This window comes from Prionailurus bengalensis, chromosome C2, assembly GCF_016509475.1.
Source record: "Prionailurus bengalensis isolate Pbe53 chromosome C2, Fcat_Pben_1.1_paternal_pri, whole genome shotgun sequence".
NCBI lineage: Eukaryota > Metazoa > Chordata > Mammalia > Carnivora > Felidae > Prionailurus > Prionailurus bengalensis.
The window spans coordinates 150,748,443-150,772,394 of NC_057350.1; the positions used below are offsets into that span (position 1 = coordinate 150,748,443).

The 23,952-nt window shown below is 44.4% G+C and overlaps 1 protein-coding gene across 2 annotated transcripts in view; it reads left to right on the forward strand.

The window, feature by feature from the left end:
- Nucleotides 1-23,952, forward strand: part of ULK4 (unc-51 like kinase 4) — a 592,138-nt gene that overhangs the window by 325,919 nt on the left and 242,267 nt on the right. For both annotated transcript variants that reach the window (XM_043595665.1, XM_043595666.1), the window contains one exon: nucleotides 18,527-18,632. In XM_043595665.1, the coding sequence (XP_043451600.1) occupies nucleotides 18,527-18,632 (106 nt within the window). The remainder of the gene's footprint in view (nucleotides 1-18,526; nucleotides 18,633-23,952) is intronic.

Genomic DNA, 23,952 nt, shown 5'->3' on the forward strand with positions numbered 1-23,952 from the left:
TTGCATTTCCCTGATGATGAGTGATGTCGAGCATCTTTTCGTTTGTCTGCCCTCCATGTGTATGTCCTCTTTGGAAAAATGTCTGTTCAGGTCTTCTGCCCATTTTTTAAAATGAAAAATTTTTGATGTTTTTTTTTAATGGTTTGGATATTAACCACTCATTGGATATGTCATCACAAGTATCTTCTCCCATTCAGTAGGTTACCTTCTTTGATATTTTTTTCTTTTGATGGTTTCCCTTGCTATGTAAAACTTTTTATTTGGTGCATTTTTAATACCTTATTTTCACTTTTGTTTCCCTTGCCTCAGAAGACACATCTAGAAAAATGTTGCTAAGGCTGATGTCAAAGCAATTACTGGCTATGTTTCCTTCTAGGAGTTTTATGGTCATGTCTCACATTTAAGTCTTCATCTTGAGTTTATTTTTGTGTGTGCTGTAAGACAGTGGTCCAGTTTCATTCTTTTGCATGTAGCTGTCGAGTTCTGCCAACACCATTTGTTGGAGGTACGTGTTTTCCTCATTGTACACATTGCCTCCTTTGTTGTAGATGAATTAAAGCCTTTCGGTACAGTGCAGGGAGTGCACCCTGCAACTCTGTGCACCTGCAGCCCCAGCAGATGGACTGAGGGTGTCTGTTCTGAGTGCCTCTCCCACCCAACTGCAAGTCTGGGACCAAACCCTGCCCAGTGCACCCAAAGCAGGCAGAGTGGGTCATTGCAGCTGACTGGACTGAAGACAAACACAGCTCAGCCGCGGAAGTAAGGTGCATGCAGTCTCTCTAAGGAGACATCCCTAGAATATCTGATTCTGGTGAGCAGAGGGCATTCTGTGACAGAGCACCACAGGGCCGCTTCTTCATAAGGCCACTACTTTCAAGATGAGGAGGCAGAGCTGACCTTCCTAATAACAATAGCAAACATGGAGAGTTAGACTAAAGGAGGGGGCAGAGGCGTATGTTCCAAATGAAAGAAGAGAACAAAACTGCAGCAAAAGCCTGAAATGAAATAAGCAATATGCCTAATAGAGAATTCCAAGTCATAGTTCCAAAGATACTTATTGGACTTGAGAAAACAGTGGAGGATCTCATTGAGACCTTCAACAAAGAGATAGAAAATATAAAAAAGAACCAGTTGGAGATGAAGAACTCGGTGACCAAAATAAAAGAAATACACTAGAGAGAATCAGTAGTGGAATAGAGGATACAGAAGAACACAGCAGTGAGCTGGAAGACAGAGTAATGGAAAGCAACCAAACTGAACGGCAAAAAGAAAAAAGAATAACAAAAAATGAGAATAGATTAAGGGAACTTTGTGATATCATCACGCATAATAACACTTGCATTGCAGGGATCTCATTGAAAAGAGACAGATGGGGGCAGAAAATTTATTTGAAGAAATATTAGCTAAAAATTTCCTTCATCTGGGTAGAACGGACATCAGATCCAGGAGACACAGAGATCCACCCCCCCCCCCCCCCCGCCAACAAAATCAACTCAAGGAGGTCCACACAAAGTCACATAATAATTAAAAGGCAAAAAGTAGCGATGAAGACATTCTAAAAGCAGGAAGAGAGAAGAAAACCATTGCATACAAGGGAAACCCCTTAAGTATGTTAGCTGATTTTTCAGTGGGAACTTTGCAGGCCAGAGGAGGTGGCATGCCATATTCAAAGTACTGAAAGTAAAAACCTACAAGCGAGAATACCTACCCAGCAAGGTACACACTAGAAGGAGAGAGAAAGAGTTTCCTAGACAAACAAAGGAGTTCATGACCACTAAACCAAACTTATAAGAAACATTAAAGGGAATTCTTTGAGTGGAAAGAAATTCTATAATTAGGAGTAAAAAAAAAAAGATTATGAAAGAGAAGAATTTCACAGATAAATGCAAACATGTAATAAAAGTTGTAGATTAATTACTTATTGTGCATCTATAAAATTGCATAGATTAACATCACTATGGAGGTTAAAGCACAAAAGCAGTAACATCAGTTATGTTTACAAAAATCAGTCCAGGGATTCACAAAATAAAAGGATGTAAATTATCACACCGTATACGTAAAATGGGGAGTGGGAGAGGGGTGCCTGGGTGGCTCAGTAGGTTGAACGTCCAGACTCTTGATTTTGGTTCGGGTCATGATCTCACAGTTCGTGAGATTGAGCCCCACATCTGCTCTGCACTGACAGCAAGGAACCTGCTTGGGACTCTCTATCCCTCCCTCCCTGACCCTCCCACGAGCTTTCTCAAAATCAATAAACTTAAAAAAATAGGGAGTGGGTGTAAAAATTTAGTGCTTTTAGAATAGGTTTCAACTTAAGCACCCATCAACTTAACATAGACTGCTATATGCACAAGATGTTATATCTGAGCCTAGTGGTGTCCATACCAAAACGATGAAAGAATCTAAGCATAATACTCAAGAAAGTCATCAAACCATAAGGGAAGAGAGCAAGAGAAGAAGAAAGGAACAGAGAGGTACTGCGAAAACAACCAGGAAACAAGGAGCAAAATGGAAGTAAGGTCCTACCTATCAGTAATTACTTTAAATGTAAATGGACTAAATGCTCCAATCAAAAGTCATACGGTGACTGAATGGTTATTATTTCTTAGGTACTACCAACTGTGGGAGATTCTACTCCACCTTTTACAGATTTTCTGTTCATCTTATCAACCTCCTGTAGCACCCATCAAATGTTTGAGGGATGCTGCTTTGGTATGAGGCCTCTTAAATTTCCTGTTCATCCTTCCAGCCCCATCCGAGTGTTAAAACCTTTGAGAGTTTCTCACATTGGAGCCTCCTGTATGTACTGAGGTCATCCAGATGACCCTGGAGGAAGAAATGGAATTATCAGTTGACCTTGGAAAATTTCTCTACTTTCTAGAATTTTAGTTTACCTCCTTGGTGCTTCCACAGCTCTCTGATGTCTCTACAAATATGATTTTATAATTTGTCTGGAGTTTTCTGGTTATTATAAGGCAGTCTTGGCCTTTGTGACTTAATATATCTTAGTAGAGGCAAAAATCTTCTAATTGATTAAATTCCTCTTTTAGCTTTTTAAATTTCATCCTGTTGCTTGCTTTCACTAGCTTCATCTTTTTGTAGCTTTTAAAAATTGAATACTTCCTGTATTTTAGCATTTTTATTGTGGTGTTTAATGCTATATGTTTTTATTTTATGAACTGCTTTAGCAGTGTCTCCTGCATTCTAATATGTAACGTTTACATTATCTTTATTTTTGTAAACATTTTCAATTTTGATTTGTATTTCCCTCAAGAATTTTAAAATTGCACTTAATAAAAACTTGTTTGGTTTTTCATATTTATAGTATTAGTCCAATGAATAAATTTCTATTTGGGGGAGATTTATTGATGTTTCTTTGTATATGCTGTGGTACATTTCTTGAATTCTCTCAACATTTGAAAACTGTTCTCTTATTCTCTGTAGGGTTCAGAATTTGGCATATATCTGTAAGCTCTATATCTGTAAGGTATATCATATATGTAAAAGATATACCTTCCTGATTTTTTCCTTAATCTGTCTTAGATTGAGGGAAGTGAATATAGTGCCCCATTATTCGTGCGTTTCTGTGTATTTCTCCTTCTCCTGGTTTGGGAATTCTTCTAATAGTGGGTGCAGATGTCAATAATTATTACATCCTTGTTTAACTTTATGGTCTATAGTTGAAATTTGTTTAATAAATTTGTTCTTTGTCATGTTTTTTGATCTTCTTTTCAGTCCTTAAAATAGAATTAGAATAAACAATGGGTTTGGACTCCTGTCTGGTCCATGGGTGGCGTTTTTGCAGCCTCTTTTCCCATAGTTGTCATTCCTGCTGAATGCGAATTTTTCCTCCTAAATCCTCTAATTCTTTTTTATTTTTTTATTTTTTAGCATTTATTTATATTTGAGAGACAAAGAGAGACAGAGTGAGCAGGGGAGGGGCAGAGAGAGAGGGGGACACAGAATCCGAAACAGGCTCCAGGCTCTGAGCTGTCAGCCCAGATCCCGACGTGGGGCTCAACCTCACGAACCACGAGATCATGACCTGAGCTGAAGTCAGATACTTAACTGATGGAGCCACCCAGGCATCCCCTAAATCCTCTAATTCTTGACAGGCGTGATCAAGATTTGAACCAGAGACCCCTCTATTTAGCAAGTTGTGATTCCAGTTATACTTAGCTTTTTCATCATTACACATGTTGGACGTAAACGTGCTTTGGAAAGAATATTTAAAACCACACCTGCAGTATCCTGACAGGTGATTCTGTTCTCTGCAGAGCCCAGAGTGAACAGCCACTGTCCTTCGCTGTGTTCCATGTCTGTGTGCCCCTGGGCTGACTGCATGATTGCTTACAACTCGCTGCTGTGTATTCTAGGACTTACACCCAAGTGGCCATGTAGGAGCATCTCCTGGAAGCAAACGCTCCAGCGGTTCTGGCCAGTAGTAACAAAGCACTCCAAACATGATAAAAGTCCATCAAAGAGTGGGAGGGGGAGGAGGTGAGGTGACCACCAGCACAGGAAGTGGGGACGATTGTGGCTTCCCTTCAGGGCTGGTACGGAAGCTGTGGCTGGTTGAAGATGGTCTCTGTAGCAGGTGATACGTTATTGCTGAATGAGATCCTAATCCTAGTGTAATGCTCTCCTCACAGATATAAATATAAAATCTCAAAGTACTCATCTCCCTGGTCACTTCCTGAGTGTGGAGGGGGTAAGATTTAAAAAAAAATTTTTTTAAGGTTTTATTCATTTCTTACAGACAGAGTGTGAGTGGGGGAGGGGCAGAGAGAGAGAGAGAGAGAGAGAGGGAGACACAGAATCTGAAACAGGCTTCAGGCTCTGAGCTGTCAGCACTGATCCCGATGCGGGGCTTGAACTCATGGCCCGCGAGCCCATCACCCGAGCCGAAGTCGGACGCCCAACCGACTGAGCCACCCAGGTGCCCCCAGGGGGTAAGATTTTAGATGATCCGTTTCTTCTTATAAACCCCACAGGGTTTCATAGTGGAAAATAAATGAGACTTATTTGTGCTTGCAAATCAAATGGCCATAAAAGGTTATTTCAATAGACAGAGGCAAAATCATACTAAAATAATTTAGTAAAAATGGGAGCTAAGAGCATGCTTAATGGAACATGATTAGATTTAATTTTCTTACTATTTCCATCATTAAAGCTCCATTATCTTCTCCGAGACTTCATTTAGGTTTCCAGCCACATGGAGGCTCTGAGGCGTTCGTGGGGAGCGCATGGAGGCCTGTGAGTTCCATTAAAAAACAAAAACAGCTAATGATATGCCGTTCTTTCATTTTTGCTGTTTGACATCGGCGTCTCACATCCAGAGTCTCTTGTATTCTCTTCCTAACCTGATCTCTTAAAAGTCATAAGTGTCATTCTCTAAGAGCTTTCATGCAAAAGAAGTTTGATTCTGGAGTTGAAAACAAAACTGCGACTCGCTGATGAATGTCCCTCAAGTGCAGAGGTTCTGAGGAGTTTTAAGAATTGCTCTGGTTATCCTTTGGCTTCGAGTATCTTCACGTTGCCTCATCCGGAACCAGCAGATGCCCCGACAAGGGGGAAACGATTGGGCCTCGGGCTCTTCCACGGCTAAATCCTAGCTGTAGATGGTAACAGAATCAGTAACGGTATGAGCTCTTCACAGGTAGTAGAACTTCATAGGTAGGGGTAGGTAAGAATCCATACATCTGACACATCTCTAGAAAATATTGTGCCCTCTGCGTGATGTCACGAAGGAGAGCGTGCTGGCCTTTCCAGCCAGAGGTGGACTCTGGTTACTTCGGGTTCAGCGTGAGGTCCGTGCCACGGGCCTGAGTACCAGCAAGTTGCTAAGGTGAGGTCATGAAGACGGGTCCCAGGTGAGGTGAGGAGTTCAGAGAAGCCAGCAGGCCGCGGGCCCTGTGGAGCTAACCAGGAGGGTGATGTCCAGTCGCCCAGCCCAGTCCGTGCCGTGGCCCTGTAACCGATGTATGTCTGGAACAGCCACGGCGTATTTCTAGTTGCTGTTGTTGTTGTTGTTGTTGTTTTTTAAGTTGGAGTATATCTAGTTTGTGTTTAACTCCAGTGAATCCAAGAGAAATGACTAACCTAGTCACTTACCATTAGCCGAGATTTAGTATGCATTCTGCAGGTGTCATCCACGTATTCGGAGTAGTCAGCCTCAGCGTGCCTTTGTAATGTCCCATTTCTCTTAACCTCGGGTTCCCGGGTCCCTGGGTTTGCGTCCTTCCTCGGGTCCTAGACCCTTCCAAGCCTGCTGGTTCTCCCTGGCTGGCCCCATTCCCCTGCCCTGCCTACAATCTTTCCTGGTCTCGCCAGCTCAGCAGCGCCCCGCTCCCTGGTGTGCGGGAGCACGGCTTGACTTGATCCGCGGGCCGTACTCCCCTGGGACCCGTCTGTCTCCCCGCGCGCCCGCTGCGTGGGAAGTGGGTGGGAAGCCCCGTGACGGCAGGTGCCTGCTGGAGCGCAACGTGGCATCGGCGTCTAGGGCGGGCCTGGCGCCGCTGGTGTTCGGGGTAGCTCGGTGAAGGGATGGCGTTCAAATGAATGCAGGGGAGATGATTCGGGCCGTACCTCCAAAATAGGGTAGGCTGTTTTCTGTAACGCAGGAGGACATCAACGGGGAAGACCACCCCAAATAACGAATAATCAACAAACTGTTCCCGTATTTGTAAAGATTTCCAGATATGTTTGTGTACGTGGGTGTTTGCGTGTATTTTCAAATGTATACAAATTCACATTAAAACCTCTTTTTGTTTTTAAATATGGGAGCTCGCATTCATTCTGTCCAAGGCAGTTCTGTTTTCTATGTTGTTAAACCTGTAATTAAAAAGACTGTATGCACCCCCATGTTGATAGCAGCACTATCCACGATAGCCAAAGTATGGAAAGAGCCCAAATGTCCATCGATGGATGAATGGACAAAGAAGGTGTGGTATATACATACAATGGAGTATTACTTGGCAATCGAAAAGGATGAAATCTTGTCATTTGCAACTACGTGGACGGAACTGGAGAGTATTATGCTTGGTGAAATTAGAGAAAGACATCATATGACTTCACTCACATGAGGACTTTCAGAGACAAAACAGATGAACATAAGGGAAGGGAAACAAAAATAATATAAAAACTGGGAGGGGGACAAAACAGAAGAGACTCACAAACATGGAGAACAAACAGAGGGTTACTGGAGGGCTTATGGGAGGGGGGAATGGGCTAAATGGGTAAGGGGCACTAAGGAATCTCCTGAAATCATTGTTGCACTATATGCTAACCAATGTGGATATAGATTAAAAAAAAAATTAAAAAATTGTAATGATACCTCTTCTTCCCCCTCTTCCAGTATTTATGTGATGACGTTGGACTTCTGGTAACTGGGGTGGCTTCTAGTATTTAGGATTCTTTTAGGGGGCTGAAGAAAGCAGGACTCTGAGGACATTGTTTCACCCCACAACCTATTGGTTAGATGCACATTGGGAAGACATGGATGAGGGATGCCTGTCTTGTGCTAAAACTTCTATTGGAGTGATCTTTGCTATAATCCACAAGTAAATATTTGAGACTGTGCAGAACTGTCTTGTTTGACTCCAGTAAAGCATAGACATTTGATACTTGACATAATTTGATATTATTTACCTTGTTTTCAAATAAACATTTGAGAAGCGTCAAACAAAGACAAAACTTCAAGCTATGAAATAAACTGTGCACTTACGTTTGGAGTCTTAGAGATTGCAATCCGGGAGATACAGCTTTGAAATAGAAAACCTGCTCTGGGGAGACAGAGGAGGTTGGAGGTTTTAAAAGGAAAGAGAAGATTTCCATAAGTTGTTTTGAAGAAAAGATGCATTGGTGCTGGTATATCTACAGTTATGTTAATCTGTATGTGATTGGTAGCTGGGCTGATGTTATACAGGAAACCCACCTATGTGCATTATAACATAAGTAGATGCCCTGACTTTTAACCTGAGTTCAACTAAAAAAAAAAAAAATCTGGGAGTTTGAGAAAGAAGATGTGTATGAGCCCCACTCTCTCGATGTCCTCCTGGCTTCATTTTAAATAACTCTCTTAGCAATGCTTATTCTATTTTATTCTCTCCTTTGCCGGAAGATACAGCCTTGGGTTTAGCATGAAAGGATGTTGGAGCAGAAGGGGACCTTGGAGGTGGGCCTGAACCTCCAGCAGGTCACCAGGTTGCCCACTTGTGCACGTGTCAGGGGCAGGGCTTTCCCTTCTGCTTGCTTCCAGTGGAGCTCCCGGTGCTCACATCTGCATGGGGCAGCTGACGCGAAATGATGAGCCGGGTGCTCCATCCCCCTGGACAAGAGGGGAAGGGCTCCCTGTCCTCTGTATGGATTGAAAGGACGTTTCTAGCTGTCTGAGGTTTTGGCCTCTTCCCCTGCCCTTGGTGGATCTGGTGACAGTGACTTGTATGCTCAGAGTCGTTGCTGTTGGAGTCGTTCTGGTGGAGCCTACGTTCTGTGGCACTTCAGAGCATGATGACATGGTTGAAGTTCTGTTGGTTATTTCTCCTGAATTTGGTTCACAACTCTCTAGGGAGCTTCCTGGGTGAAATCTGAAACTGACCCTGGTACTGGAAGGGCAGGGAGAGGTGAAGGAGGAGGCCGGCCGCTCCAGCTCGGTAGGTGGCAGCTCAATAAGCAGAGGGAACCCACGTACGGACGAGGCTTGTCCTGGGCGGGCAGCAGCAAGACAGTGGATCTGTGCAGCCACCTGCCAAACCTTAGAAGTTTGTTTAGAAAGAGGCCCTAACTGGGTGTGGCCATGTTGGCCGCTCAGGTGTTCGCGGCCCATCGCCATCTCAAGGCTGTGTCCTTGGAGTGGCCTCTGGGAGCGGGAAAGGTGACCAGAACCCACATTCCAAGGACAGGGCAAGGGTGAGGAGCCTTCGGTCACCGGGGTCAACCGGCAGTCACGTCTTTATGATGACTGTACCCAACAGCTTCCACTGTAGGTTTTTGTGTGTGTAAACCTGTGTGTTTGTTTTGGTTGTTTACTGTGTTACTCATGCCCTGAGAGAGGAGACTCTAAGATTGGTGACAAACTCCAGTCTTCTATGGATGGTGTATGCACATCACAGAAGCTCAGGGGCATCTTCTAAAGACCAGCACCCCTTCTCCGACTCAGACTCACCAGCATTCACCTGCTTGTGCCCATCCATTGTCATGCACGCCAGCAGAAGGGAGGACGCGTGTCAATCAGTGTGCCGAAGGGACCACACATATTTTCATTTGCAGCTCATCAGAATTCACATGCAGAAGGGGCTGTGACACCACTTCTCTGTAAACTCACAGTGCGGTGGCCAGGTGAGAGTGTGGTAGCAAGAAAACGATCCCAGCCCGTGTGCTGCATGAATTGAGAAAAAGCTTGAAGTGCTGGGCATTGAAGAGAATCAGTTGCTCCTCTGCTCCCTGTCTGTTGAGAATGGCATGTGTCACCAGGCTGACGCCAGGCGGTGCTAAAGGCAGTGACCTGAGCAGTTGTCTCTGTGCAGCTCCCGATGAGATGTTGGTCAGCTTTTATTTGGAGGCACCCAGTGGCCGGACATGTACTGTGTCGGCTGACTTTTTGTTCCTAATTCAGGTGACCCGCTGCTTTGTGATGCAGAGGCTTTTCGTTTTAGCACCTGTAGACTTGGGGTGGCACCCTGAGCTTGTCTTTTCTGGGCTCGCTTTTCCGTCTTGAGGAAATCCATTAGTCCCTCCTTTCTTCCTTCCCATCCTCTCCAGTCTCTCTCCCTTCTAACCTTTGTCCCTCTCTTCATTCTTATCACTCATTCTGATTACTGGTTTTCTCTCTGACCTGCATGAAGAAAACTTAATGACGCCATCTCGATATGTAATTTCTTAAAGCCGAAGCCTGTTTATTGAGGTACAAGAAGTAAAAATATGAAAACCCTGTATCTTTCCCTTTCCTCTCCTCCCTTCTCCTTCATCCTAAGCTCAAGGCACTTCCCAGGCACTGTTGGGACTGTTGCTTTGATCCAGAAGCAGTGGGTGTGAGCAGATGGGCACTGCATGAATAGAGCCTTGATTGTCCAGCAGACAGCCAAGACTCCCATAGGGATTTGTCCCAGAATAGATGTTAAAGAGGGGGATCAGGTTTCAGCTGACATCTCAAGGTCCTTAGGAGATGCCCAGCCTGGCTTGACCTAAGAAATTAATTTGAGCTCTCCATAGTCCACAGTCCCCTTCCAGGTTTCAGAAATGAGACCAGCCAATATATGGTCACATTCTTTCTTGGTCAAGTTGGTCAGTCTCCTTACTCCTCTGGAATCTCCTTATTCTTCTTGTGTTTCCAAGATATACCCTGGTCTCTGCTCAGCGTCTGTGTGTTTCTTGATCCCTTCTCTCAAACCTTTCCCAACACAAGACCCCTTGACCCTGCCCATGGTTGTCCAGCATGATCCACATTAACACTTCTATGTTTTTACCCAGTTTATGCATTTATTAGAGTGTCTTCAAGTTCTAGTTATTATTTTGGGTCTTTGCTGGCATTTTGTATTATCTAATAGATGAAAAATTCCTCAGATGATTTTTATCCCGTCACAACCAATTTATTCTCCAGGATCGTATATTTTCTATCATTGTGCGGCCAAAAATGAGCATATTGAATGTTCCAAAGTGATTATACAAATATAACTGTTACTATCTAAGTAGAGTCTAAGAAAAGGAAAGCTGATTGCCCTCTGTTAATGGAGATTGAGAACAGAAGTGTGATCATGCCTAAAATACCAAGTGTACCAAATTCCAGGGTGAGTGACAAAGATCCGGGCCGCGTTGTGCTGCTGGTTGGTAAACATCCAGTGTGTGTGTTTGCAGTTTCCCTGATGTCTGATTTGTTCCTTGCTCAGAATAACTTATTGGAAAACGGTGCTCCTTGTTTAAAATTTCAACTCAGACCGTGAGATGGCTAGGCTCTCACTGCCACTTTAGAGGCAGCCCTGTGTAACAAAAACTGGTTGAAAAACCCAATGGGATCCAGACAGTGTGTGCTTTTGGGGTGGGGTGGGGGGGGAGTCAGTAGGCATCATGTCCTCAGGAATAGCCCACCTACCACTTGCTGACCTAGTGGAGAGGTGTTAATTAAGGTCAACTGAATCTGTAGCGCCAGGGACCAGTGTCTATATTATTACTCCAGTGTTTGCAAAACAATAACAACGTTTGTAAAGCTGCCTACTTGACTCTGCATGCCCTGATGTGACTTTTAGAAGTGTGAGGACAGAGTGAGGTGGTGGAGAAGGAAGACACCTTCTCCTGCTCCTTCTCTTCTCTTCGGGGGCCTCAGTTGTTTTATCTTTAAAATGAAAAGATTGAACTAGAAAGTTTTCTCAGCTTCTTCCAAAGTCTGATACTTTGACTCTCACTTCACTCCAGGTTTGCCTGCTGGTTTGGGGCAAGCCAAGGAGCTCTGACTTTCCTCGGCCCGGTTCCCTTTCTGCCTAGGGCCATCTCTCTCTGCTCTCTGAAACCCTAGGTTCACATAAACTCGCCAGCTCCCAGCACGGTCTTCTCCGGCAGACGTGGCCAGTACTCCTTTGAGACAGGAACCGCGAGCACCACGCTTGGTGAACTCCCCAGTGTGGGCAAACTCCCACAGTAAAAGACAGCCGGAATTGAAAACTGTCTCGTGATAATTGAATGTATCGATCTTTCCAGTCCCCGAACGCAATATTTTCTTTCTTTAAAATGGGACACTTCTTTATATTTGTGAGCAATCCTTTTTAACGGAGAGCCCCATTAAAACCGTGTCTGCGTCTGTCAGGAATTGTGGAGTGTACATTCTCCTTGCCGATGCACATGCTTCGTGAGTCCTTGACAACTATTTCACACGTGAGAGATTTGATGTATTTTGGTTAAAGGGAAAAGGTCTGAATTTGTCATTTATTGCAAATATCCAAAAGCGAGTATGTACCTATTAAACGTTTGGAGGACGATCATTTTTATTGCTCAATAAGTATTTATCAGTTATTTAATTGAAGGCGGTTTCTGGTCAGTGACAAGTTCATTCCTGACGGAGACTCTCATGAGTATCTATCCCTTCCCCAGCTGTATTGACCCAAGCAACTTGGAGCAAGATTGGTTTTTCGTTAATACACCAGAGGTCTCTGCCTACCAGGCGCCGCTCCTGGCACTGGGGACTTGATCGAAAGTCCCAGCTCTGCCCTCCAAGGGCTCGAGATCAGGTGAGGAATGAATGAAGGAACCAACCGTTATGTATACGGTAGGTGCTATGATGCAGTCAGGCACGGGAAGGCGATGACCGTGCTGTCCAACGGGAAGGACCGCCTTCCCCACGGCCCCCAGCTGCTGCCAAGGACACCTGGCCTGAATCTTTAAGAGGGGACGGTGGTTTGTCAAGGCCTTATTTTGTTAACATTGTGATTATTATTTTGGGCAGTGGCAGGGGTGTAACGGGAAGGCAGAGGGACTTGTGTGTCTGGACACACCCCTGTATTTGCTCATTTGTCCCCTTCGGGCGTGTGTTTAGCTCACACAGGGTGTTGTGGGGCAGATCAGCCCGTCCATCGGCATCCCAGGCAGACACGTGGGAGGGGTGCAGCCCGCGTCTGGGGACGCTGGTCCCCGCTGCTCCCCTCTGTCTCCATTGCCAGGGCTCTCCGGCCCGACCGGCACTGGTTCTGACCCGCTGTGCCTGTCTTGAGGCGTAGCGCCCTGTCGGGAGCCAGGGGGAGGGGAGCTTGCTGCTAGAAGCTTAAATGGTGTGAAAGGGCAGGAGTGCTGAGCAAGCCAAGTGGCACAGTTCACCTGCCAGGGGGGCATCCGCAGCACTCGGCCATTGGCGTGGAGCGAGGGCTGGAATTCTCCAGCTGAGCTTGGCATATGATTGGCAAATGGTACCATTTGGTCCACAGCCTCCTTTCTGTGCCAGCTGGAATGTACTGCTAATAAGAACTTGTATTTGCTGCTGCTTGAGGGCCTCGACAATATCTGTCAGTCAGATTCAAAAATTTAAATTCTTTTCTCGCATGTGTTGAATCAGAAAGATGATGACCCAAATAAAAGAAGGGACTTCGTTCTGTACCTCCAGGCTTTTAGGGTGAGAGCATCCTATGTGTCTGGCTACCTATGGGGAAGAGTGCCTCCTCAGCCTGCTAAGCCCCCAGCAGCCCTGACCACTGGGCCCAGGAGCTATTTGACTGTTTGGCAGCTGGCATAGCAAATGCCCAGTAATGGTCACCCCAGCCCCAACTTTGTCATGCCTCAAACATTCCCACTCTGGATGTCCATATATCCTTGCCTTCCCAGGAAATCCTGTATGCATTTATGAGGTAAATGGGTGAAATTCATTTTATTTTTTAGTGTTCTTCCCTTTTGAGAGAGAGAGGAGGGGGGCAGAGAGAGGGAGGGAGACAGAGAATCCCAAGTAGCACAGGGCCCAATGTGGGGCTCGAACCCATGAGCCATGAGATCGTGACCTGGAACTGAGATCAAGAGTTGGACGCTTAGCCAACTGAGCCACCCAGGCGCCCTGTGAAATTAATCTTAAATTTGTGCCCCTTCAGCTTGTTCCCTTCCCTGTTCCTTACCCCCGGGGGTCAGAATTTGGCTCAGGAAATCATGAGAATATTTCCAAAATCATAACGTGATGCTGCTCTGGGATCAAAAGCACGGGAACCACAATGCCCTTGCTTCTGCCACCCGTGGTTCTGGTGGCCTCCCCTCCCTTCAGGCCTTTGATTCCCCTGGGGCTCTGGACAATCTGGATGGTGGGAAGCAATGGCCCTCCACCTTGGGCCTACGGTGGACTCTCATGTGCTCCCTGGGCCTGCGGGTCCCACTTTTAAGCCCTAGGAATGGGGATGAGCCTTGCTACTTGAGAAAGAGGAGCCTGGTCTGCAGTGGAGGAGAGGAGGCTGGAAGTAGAGTCTCCACTAGGGGACTCGTGGCAGCCCCAGCCAAAGATGGCAACCGCCTGTGGCAGAGGAGAGCTGCTAGAGGGGCCCCGGGGAGAATCAGGGGGACTTGATTGCTGATTGGATGTGGGAGGTTGGCGAGGCAGTTGGCCCCTGGGTGATTCCAGGATCTTTGGCTGCATGGTGGGCAGACAAAAGGAGGATGTGTGAGGAGAAAGGACAGGATGAGTTCAGTTTAGATCCCATGGAGTTTGAGTGGTGTGTGGCACAGCCTTGTGAAAAATCAGCAATCTGCAAAAGTGTCCTCGTCCCCTCAGATACGGTTGTCACATCGGGACGCTCTGAAGAGCCTTCTGTGGGCTCCAGCTGTCTAGGAACCCAGCCGTGTGGGAGAAGGTGTAAAAGGGACAGTGAGTGGACACCCCACTCTGTCCTAGAGCTGCACCTTTGTACTGCGTGCAGGCTTGTGCACCGCAGACTAGCATCCTGCCGTGCAACGTGTGGGTTTCCCCTGAAATATGATCTCACTGTGTGTTGAATAGGACGTGTCCTGTGTTTATTTCCAGGAGATCAGAGATTCCATATTCACAACACTTGTGTGTGTGCTTCTGCCTTCTAGCCTCCCCTTGGCTTCTAACCTCCGTCGGGACTGGTGGGTGCCTTTCGGTTTGCTGTCTTTTGAGATCTGACCCCACACCAAGGGCAGCAGAGAGTGACCGTGGTTCACTGTTACTCTTCATCGCTAAAGGCATTTCCTGCCTTGACTATTCAGACCCCTGCCAAACTTTTGGATCTGGCCATCTGAAGGCTTTTAGTGCCGTTTCCGCCCTCAGATACTAGAACGAAGTCTAACACTTTGTTTACAGTGAAACTGCTTTGGGATGGCTGATCATTTTTCAGTAGTGTTTCCTTGCTGTGCCCTTGGTATTTCAGAGCTGTCCTCTTTAAGCACTGAAGCAATTAGTTTTGAGAAGGCTGATTCTTCAGGGTCCAGTGCTCCCCTGCCTTTCATTTGCTGAAGCTGTACATTTTAATGAAGTTGTTTCATCTATGTTGCCAAACACCAGAATTTTGCTGTTTCCATTCTAATTATCTCTACTGGCAAATGCTGTGTTTTATTAGAGCTCTCAAGTGCTCTGTTTATTAAATGTCCATACACTATGCCATTAGGCACACAAATTAGGTCAGCTGTGCTTATTGATGGGTTATGGATAAAGGAGTTAAATGTTTTCGTCATGATCTTGAAATGCAGTAGGACTGCCTTCCGTGGCTGCGTGGGTCGTCAGTGATGGCTTCTCTGATGAACTCGGCTGCCTTTCTTACCCAGCAGCCGAGGCTAATGCTATGTCTGAGCAATGGTGCTGCGGATGGGGGGGCTCGAGTATGTATCTTCAGTCTCTCGGGTAATATGCTTATTCTTTCCTTTCCTTTAGTTGTGACCAGCACCTCCATCTCGCTTCCCGGGTTGTGTGTCTTACAGCATCGTGATGCATAGTGAGGGCTTTCATGAGGCCAGCAGGTGCCAGTGATGGTGGCACAGGGAGGGCAGCACTGCAGCACTTCCCCAATTCAGAACTTGGCTGCTGCTTTCCACCTCCTACTCCAGGCCCTTTAAGTTCCTCCCACCTCACCCCGTTGCTCCTCAGGTGGTATTGGTTAAGCTGGGATGTGCTGACGGGCTGGTGGCTCCACACCCCCCCCCCCCGCCGCCCCCGTTCCTGTGGTCCCCAGGCGATGCCGCGTGGTGATGAGGGGCATGGCTTCTGCCATCGCCCAGACCGCATCCCAGCCTCGCCACTGAAGAGCTGGGTGATTCTTGGCAAGTCCCACCTCCCCTCGCTACCCTCCATGTCCTTATCTGTAAAAAGGGAGAACCGGAGCCACTTGGGTGTATGTGTGAGGATTAAATGAGATGATAATGCAGGTTACATGCTTGGGATACAGGCCCCGGCACGTAGTGCCGCATCAGCAAAACTGTCAGCCCCGCTTTGTCCCTGTTCAGGCCCACATGGGTGTCTGCCACCCTGGGCCAAGATCAGTGCCGAGGCCGCTGGTGGCCGGGCCCCTGACCCTGTGCCACAGGCCCTCTTGTGCCACAGTCATAACCTGCTCTGTCTCTCCTTAGAGGGCTTTACTGGCGTGCGTTGAGGTGCCCGTGGTGTAGACTGCCTGCTTTATTCATGAGCCATGGGAATTAAAGAAAAAAAAAAAAAAGACATCAGGTCTTTACCTAGCCTTCCGTTATAGTCTTTCCACCCTGGGGCTCAGGCATAGCTTGCTGGGGGAGGGGGTGCCCTAGAGGAGCATCCAATGGGACCCAGTCTTCCATCGGGATCATCTCTCCCTTCCAACTCTGGCCCGTGGCCTTTGAACCAAACTCGAGTTTCCCTTTTCTCTTTGCATGAGGCTTGCGAAGTGCCCAAGACTAACTCTGGCCCCACATATTTACCGTACTGTTTTCTCCCTTCTTAGAAATCCTCTACTCTGACTTTAAGAAGTGACTATGATGTTTTTTAATAGGTAATTTATCCCCTGTAGGCTAATATGGTTGTGAACAGCAAGAACAAATCTTATTAACGTTGCTAAGAGAAATGAAATAACTCAGCTTGATAGAAGTTAATGGAAGTGTGTTTAATTCATATGTACACCTTCTCAACTGCTCTTTGCATGTATTTAATTCTTTCTGGGGGAAATGATAATCTAGGCCACAGCAATTGCTATCTTAGTTCCCCTGGAGAACCACAGCATCATCTTGAGCAGGGACAATGATTCTGTCCCATGCTCTTTTCTCCCCCACACCATGTAGGAAGCATATATACCTGCAAGAGGGAAGAATAACTCTATAGAATTCTCTACCACACTCTTCACAAAGCCCTCACTTTATATTAAACAAAGGTCACAGTGTATGAATTGTTTGAAAACCAACAACAAAGAAACATAAAAACAACAATGTTTTGGGGCACTTGGATGGCTCAGTTGGTTAAGCGTCCGACTTCAGCTCAGGTCATTGTCTTGTAGTTTGTGAGTTCGAGCCCTGCATCCGGCTCTGTGCTGGCAGCTTGGAGCCTGGAGCCTGCTTCGGATTCTGTGTCTCCCTCTCTTTCTGCCCCTCCCCCTCTCACTCTCACTCTCTCTCTCTCTGTCTCTCTTTCTCAAAAATAAACAAACATTAAAAAAATAAAAAAAAACATTTTTAATAATGGCTAGAAAAGGAACCATTTCTCTCAGTCTGGTTACAGGATTATGGGTCTCTTTTTTATTTCCTGCATCAAGTATTTGGTCCTGAGGACCCCCAGTGATAAGGTTGGTGGGGGCTGCTAATCATCAGAGCGCACCTTCGCTTAACGCCCCTCTGCAGGCTGAGTAGTGCGGCTGGCAGAGGCCTTCATTCTGCAGGGAGTCTGGAAACTCCAGGGCAGGAGTCCGAGAACCTGGTTGGCCAGGGTACAATCCTGGGTTCTTAGTGTTCAGGGGTCATGGAGGTTTGGATAGTGGGTTTTTGTACTAAAGGAAATGCCTGTATCGACAAGCGGCCTCACCCCATCAGCACAAGGGAAAATTGAAGTACTGGCTTCACAAAGAGGCAAAAATATTACCAAGAGCATCGTAGAAAAGATACATTTAATCATAAAAATGTGTAGATCAAAGGAACAATGGATTTATCTCCAGTGAAAAGGACCTATATTTGCTGACAGGCTGGTCTTTGAATAAGCAGTGGAATGTGTTATTTTACTGAATGGGACCAAAAAAAAAAAAAAACCTGAAAAGATTTATTAGCTCCTCTTTTCTTGACTAGAATAGGTTTCCTATGTATCGTTAGTTACTTTATCATGAATAACGTGTCGTGTCATCTTGTGCCTATTAATCACCCTTTCCTCGCAACCAACTGTACGAATAATTAGATGAAATTGGTGGCGGACCATCGCTTCCCTATTCATCTTCTTGAGCCCGTGTCAGTGGAACATTCAAACGTTACCATTTACTCTTCAGTGTGTGTTTCTAAAGAAAGTTAGAAATTTGGGGGCATCGTTATTTGGCAAGCAAAGCCCTTGTCTTACATCAAGCGAAGTCACAGATGGCGAGGCGCATGACGCCAAGGGGCTGTCATTGCTGAGAGACCCGCATCCGGTGACACAGCAGCTTCGGAGCCAGATGCAGCGTGGGTGTTCTCGTAAGCCTTGGAAACCACGTGTCCATCAAGGGTCTCCTGGTCGCTCTGCTGTGTGTTGTCCCTCCAAGACCTGGAGGTTTCATTTTGTGACCTCAGTCACTTTCAGGTGCGGTCTCCCCAGGTCCACGTAGTTACTTCTGGTCACTCTGACTCCTGCGTCACCCATCTGAAGCAGAGACAGCCGTGTGGCTGTCACTCAGCTCCTGGGTTGGAGGCCACATGCAGCCGCACTGTGCTCTAAATGACTCATGCTGCCTCCCAGCTAACTGAACACGCGGATGGGGGGAGTGTCTCAATGCGGAAGGATCTGCTTCGTTAGGTGCAGAAAGTTGACCATTTAGCCTCATGCAAAGGATGAAGGGACAGAGGTCACCCCAACATTTGTCTCTATCGTGGTGTAATTGTAATTCTGCATAGTTATGATGACATTTGTGATCTATTGCAGGAACATCAGGAGAACATTCTGGGTCACACCATGCAAAGTGTGATTGCGTTGCTCAACAATCTGGTGGCCTGCAAAGATTCCAATATGAAGCTACTTTATGAACAAGGTAAATGCTTCTTAGAATTCCTTTTGAGACTCTTGTGTTTTTTTTTTTTTGCCTATTTGTTATTTTCCTCATCATACGTAGCAGGGAGTCAAGAAGTGCTGTTTTAAGTTGATGAATCAGGCGCGGCTGAGTGGCTCAGTTGGTTAAGCATCTGAGTTCGCCTCGGGTCATGATATCACGGTCGTGTGATTGAGCCCCACGTCGGGCTCCGTGCTGAGTGTGGAGCCTGCTTAAGATTCTCTCTCGCTTTCTTTCCCTCTGCCCCTCTCCCCTACTGGCATGCTTGCTCTCCCTCTCTAAATAAATAAAATAAGTTAAGTCTAGATATGTATGCAGCCCCTGAGGTACATTTTTGTCAGGTGCGGCTCCTTGAATTTTGGTCCTCTCGAACTTGAAGACCTGTGAGCTAAGGACACACGTTACTGCTCTGCCACACTTCTAGACTGTAACGAGGAGACGTAGCAAGAAGGACCATCAGAGGACCTCTCATTTAAAAGGGCAAAGTAAAGGTAGATAACAGTCACTGATCCATAACAATGTTGACATCCTGGGGGACACGTTTCCACAGCCCTCATTGTTCCAAAAGGAAAAAAAATACTCCCGTGCTTTGAGAATAGTTTGCCCTGGGAATGGTTCTCTGTGGCTCTTGCCTCTAACTTCTGAATCCTTGTTCTTTTCCCATAAGAGTGGCCCATACTCGTAGCTGAGTAAGACTCTAAGCCTGATTCTTCCCTGTAGAAGTTTGGGACCCTACGACTGTTTTTCATTCTAAAAGGAATTATCCCTGGTCTCCTCAGTCCAAACCGGTGGTGCTTCTTTCAATGTAAGTCTAGCAAAAACTCTGTTAGTTTCTTGTAAATTTTTTTCTGGTTTCATTGAGAAATAATTGATACAACATCACTGTATAGGTTTAAGCAGTATGGCGTGATGATTCGGTTTACATATATTGTGCAGTGATTACCACAATAGGTTTAGCTAACGTCCATCTTCTCCTATAGATACAATAAAAAGAAAAGAAAGAAAAACTGGGAATAGTTTTTCCTTATAATGAGAACTGTTAGGATTTGCTCTTAACAGTTTTCCTATATATTATGTAGCAATGCTAACCGTCATCTTATGTTGTATATTACAGCCCTAGAACTTACTTATTTTTACAACCGGGGGCTTGTACCCTTTGACCACCTTTCTCCTTTTCCTCTGCTTCTGGTAACCACAAGTCTGATCTCTTTTTCTGTGAGTTCGGTGGTGATAGTTTAGATTCCACATATAAGTGAGATCGTACAATATTTGTCTTTCTCTTTCTGACTTATTTCACAAAGCATAATGCTTTCAGGGTTTAACCATGTTGTTACCAATGGTAGGTTTTCCTTTTCTATGGCCGAATAATATTCCATTATGTGTATACATACACACCCTTCCTTCTTTATCCATTGATTGCTTGAGGGACCCTTAGTTTGTTTTCATGTCTGGCTACTGTAAATAATGCTGCTGTGAACATGCAGGTGCAGGTAGCTTTCTGAGTTAGTGTTTTTGTTTCCTTTGGGTGTATTCCCAGAAGTGGAATTACTGGATCATATGATAGCTCTTTGTTTTTTGTTTGTTTCTTTTGTTTGTCTGTTTGTTTTGAGGATCCTCCATACAGTTTTCCATAGTATGGGAAGGCTGCACCAATTTACATTCCTGCCAACAGTGCGCAAGGGTCCTTTTCCTCATCCATGCCAGCATCTGTTACTGCTGGCCTTATCAGTGGTGGCCGTTCTAACAGGCATAAGGTGATACTGCATTGTGGTTTTAATTTGCATTTTTCTAATGACTCGTGATGTTAGGCATCTTTTCATGTACCAGTTGGCCTTTTGTGTATATTCTTTGGAGAAGCGTGTGTTCAGGTAGGTCCTTTACCCATTTTTTAATTGGGTTACTTTTTTTTGCTACTGCGTCATATGATGTCTTTTTTTAAAAATTTCATGTAAATCCAAGTTAATTAATTAACATGTAGTGTAATATTGGTTTCAGAAGTAGAATTGAGTGTTTCATCACATACATATAATACCCAGTGCTCGTCCCAACCGTGTGATTTCTTTGTATATTTTGGATTTTAGCCCCTTGTCAGATACATGGTTTGCAAATACTTTTTCTCTTTCCATAGGTTGTTTTTTTACTTTCTTGATGGGTTCTTTGGTGTACAGAAGGTTTTTAGTTGGATGTCATCCCACTTGTTTATTTTTCTGTTCGTTGCCTGTGTTTTAAGCATCACATCCAAAAAGTCATTATCAAGATGCATGTCAAGAAGTTTTACTCCTATATTTTTTTTCTAGGGCTTTCATGGTTTCAAGTCTTAAATTTAAGTATCTAATCCATTTTGAATTAATTTTCATGAGTGGTGTAAAATATAGGTCCAATTTCATTCTGTCTGTTCTCCACTCAGTGTTCTTAGTTCCCTTGTCAAATATTAGTTGACTGTATGTGCTTGGATTTATTTCTGGGCTTCTGGTTCTGTTCCATTGGTCTCTTTGTGTTTGGGCCAGCACCATAGTGTTTTGATGACCATAGATTTATATTCTAGATTGAAAGTAGGAACTGTGATGCCTCCTGCTTTTTTCTTCTTTCTCAGGATTTCTTTGGGTATTCGGGGTCTTTTGTGGCTCCATCTGGGTTTTAGGAGTGTTTTTTCTACTTCTGTAAAAAAATGTCATTGTCATCTTGATAGGGATTCCATCGAATATCTAGATGGCTTTTGGTATTTTTGACATTTTAGCAATATTCTTCCAATCCATGGACATATCATACTTTCCCATTTCTTCCTTTCTTCTTTGATTTCTTTCATTAGTGTGTTGTATTTTTCAGAATAGACATCCTTCACTTCTTTACTTATGTTTATTCCTAAGATTTTGTTGTGTTTGATGCTGTTGGAACTGGGATTGATTTCTTTGTTTTTCAGAAAATTCATTGTTAGCATATAGAAATGCTGTTGATTTTTGTGTTAATTTTGTATCCTGCAACTTCACTGAATTTACTGATTAGATCTAACCGTTTTTGGTTGAGTCTTTAGAGTTTCTTTATTTAAAATGACATCATCTCATAGGGGTACTTGTACCCCAGTGTTTGTAGCAGCACTTTCCACAATAGCCAGATTATGGAAAGAGCCTAAATGTCCATCAACTGATGAATGGGTGAAGAAGTTGTGGTTTATATATACAATGGAATACTACTTGGCAACGAGAAAGAATGAAATATGGCCTTTTGTAGCAACGTGGATGGAACTGGAGAGTGTGATGCTAAGTGCAATAAGTCATACAGAGAAAGATAGATACCATATGTTTTCACTCTTATGTGGATCCTGAGAAACTTAACAGAAGACCAAGGGGGAGGGGAAGGGGGAAAAAAAAGGGAGGGAGGCAAACCATAAGAGACTCTTAAAAATTGAGAGTAAACTGAGGGTTGATGGGGGGAGAGAGGGGAAAGTAGGTGATGGGCATTGAGGAGGGCACCTGTTGGGATGAGCCCTGCGTGTTGTATGGAAACCAATTTGACAATAAATTTCATATTAAAAAAATTAAAAAAAATAAAATGACATCATCAACAAAGAGACAGTTTTGCTTCTTTGTTTACAATTCCTTTTACGTGCCTTTATAAAGACTTTTATTTTTTTTTCGTGCCTGATTTTCTGGCGAGGACTTCTTGTACTATGTTGAACAGAAATGTTGAGAGTAGCCTTTTTTTCCCGACCTTAGAGGAAAAGCTTTTAGTCTTTTGCAATTGAGGGTAATGTTAAAGTGTAGACTTGTCATATTTGGCCTTTATTATGTTAGGGTATGTTCTTTATGCCTAATTTTTAGATTTTATCATGAATGGACATTGAATTTTATCAAATGCTTTTTCTGTGTCTAGTAAGATGATCATATGATTCTTTCCTTTCTTTCTATTAATGTGACATATCACATTGATTTTGCATATGTTGAAGCTTTCTTGAATCCCAGGGATAAATCCCACTTATTCGTGGTGAATGATCCTTTGCTGTGCTGCTGACTTTGGGTTGCTAATGTTTTGTTGATAATTTTTGCATCTATATTCATCAGGGATATTGGCCTGCAGTTTTCTTTCTTAGTAGTGTCCTTTTGTGGTTTTTAGTAACAGGATAAATGCTGGCTTTGTAAAAACGAGTTCAGGAATGTTTCCTACTCTTAAATTTTTTTGGAAGAGTTTGAGAATAATTGGTATTCTTGTTTAAATGTTTGGTAAAAGTCACCAGTGAAGCCATCTCGTCCTGGGCTTTTCTTTGTTGGGAAGTTTTTGCTTACTGATTCAATCTTCTTACTAGTAATCTGTCTGTTCAGATTTTCTATTTTTTGCTTGAGTCAGTCTTGGTAAGTTGTACATTTCTAGGAATGTTTTCATTTCTTATAAGTTGTCCAGTTTGTTGGTGTGTAGTTGTTTATAGTAGCCTCTTAATCATGTTTTGAATTTCTGTGGTGTCCATTGTAATGTTTCCTTTTTCATTTATAATTTTGTTGATTTGAGACCTTTCTCTCTCTGTCTCTCTCTGATTAACCTAGTGAGGGTTTGTCAGTTTTGTTTACCTGTTCAAAGAACCAACTCTTAGTTTGATTAATCTTTTCTATTCTTTTTCTGTTTTCTGTTTCATTTATTTATGTTCTTTTTTTTAAAAAAAAATTTTTTTTCAACGTTTTTATTTATTTTTGGGACAGAGAGAGACAGCGCATGAACGGGGGAGGGGCAGAGAGAGAGGGAGACACAGAATCGGAAACAGGCTCCAGGCTCTGAGCCATCAGCCCAGAGCCCGACGCGGGGCTCGAACTCACGGACCGCAAGATCGTGACCTGGCTGAAGTCGGACGCTTAACCGACTGTGCCACCCAGGCGCCCCTCATTTATTTATGTTCGAATCTCTCTGTTAACTTTGGGCTCAGTTCTTTTTCTTAAAATTGAAGCACAGTTGCGTTTCAGATGTATAACATAGTGATTCGCTAAGTCTGTACGTTATGCTGTGCTCACCGCAAGTGTAGCTACGATCTGTCATCATACAATGCCATTGCATTACAGTTGGTTTGTCTTTTTCTAGCTCCTTCAGGTGTAGATTCAGGGTGTTCATTTGGGTTCTTCTTAATGTAGGCATTATTGCTCTGAACTTCCCTCTTAGAACTACTTTTGCTGCATCCTTCAAGTTCTGATATGCTCTGTTTCCATTTCCATTTGTCTCAAGCTTTGTTTTATTTATTTTTTAAAAGTTTACTTATTTATTTTGAGAGAGAGCACACACAGCAGGGGAGGGGCAGAGAGAGAAGGGGAGAGGGAATCCCAAG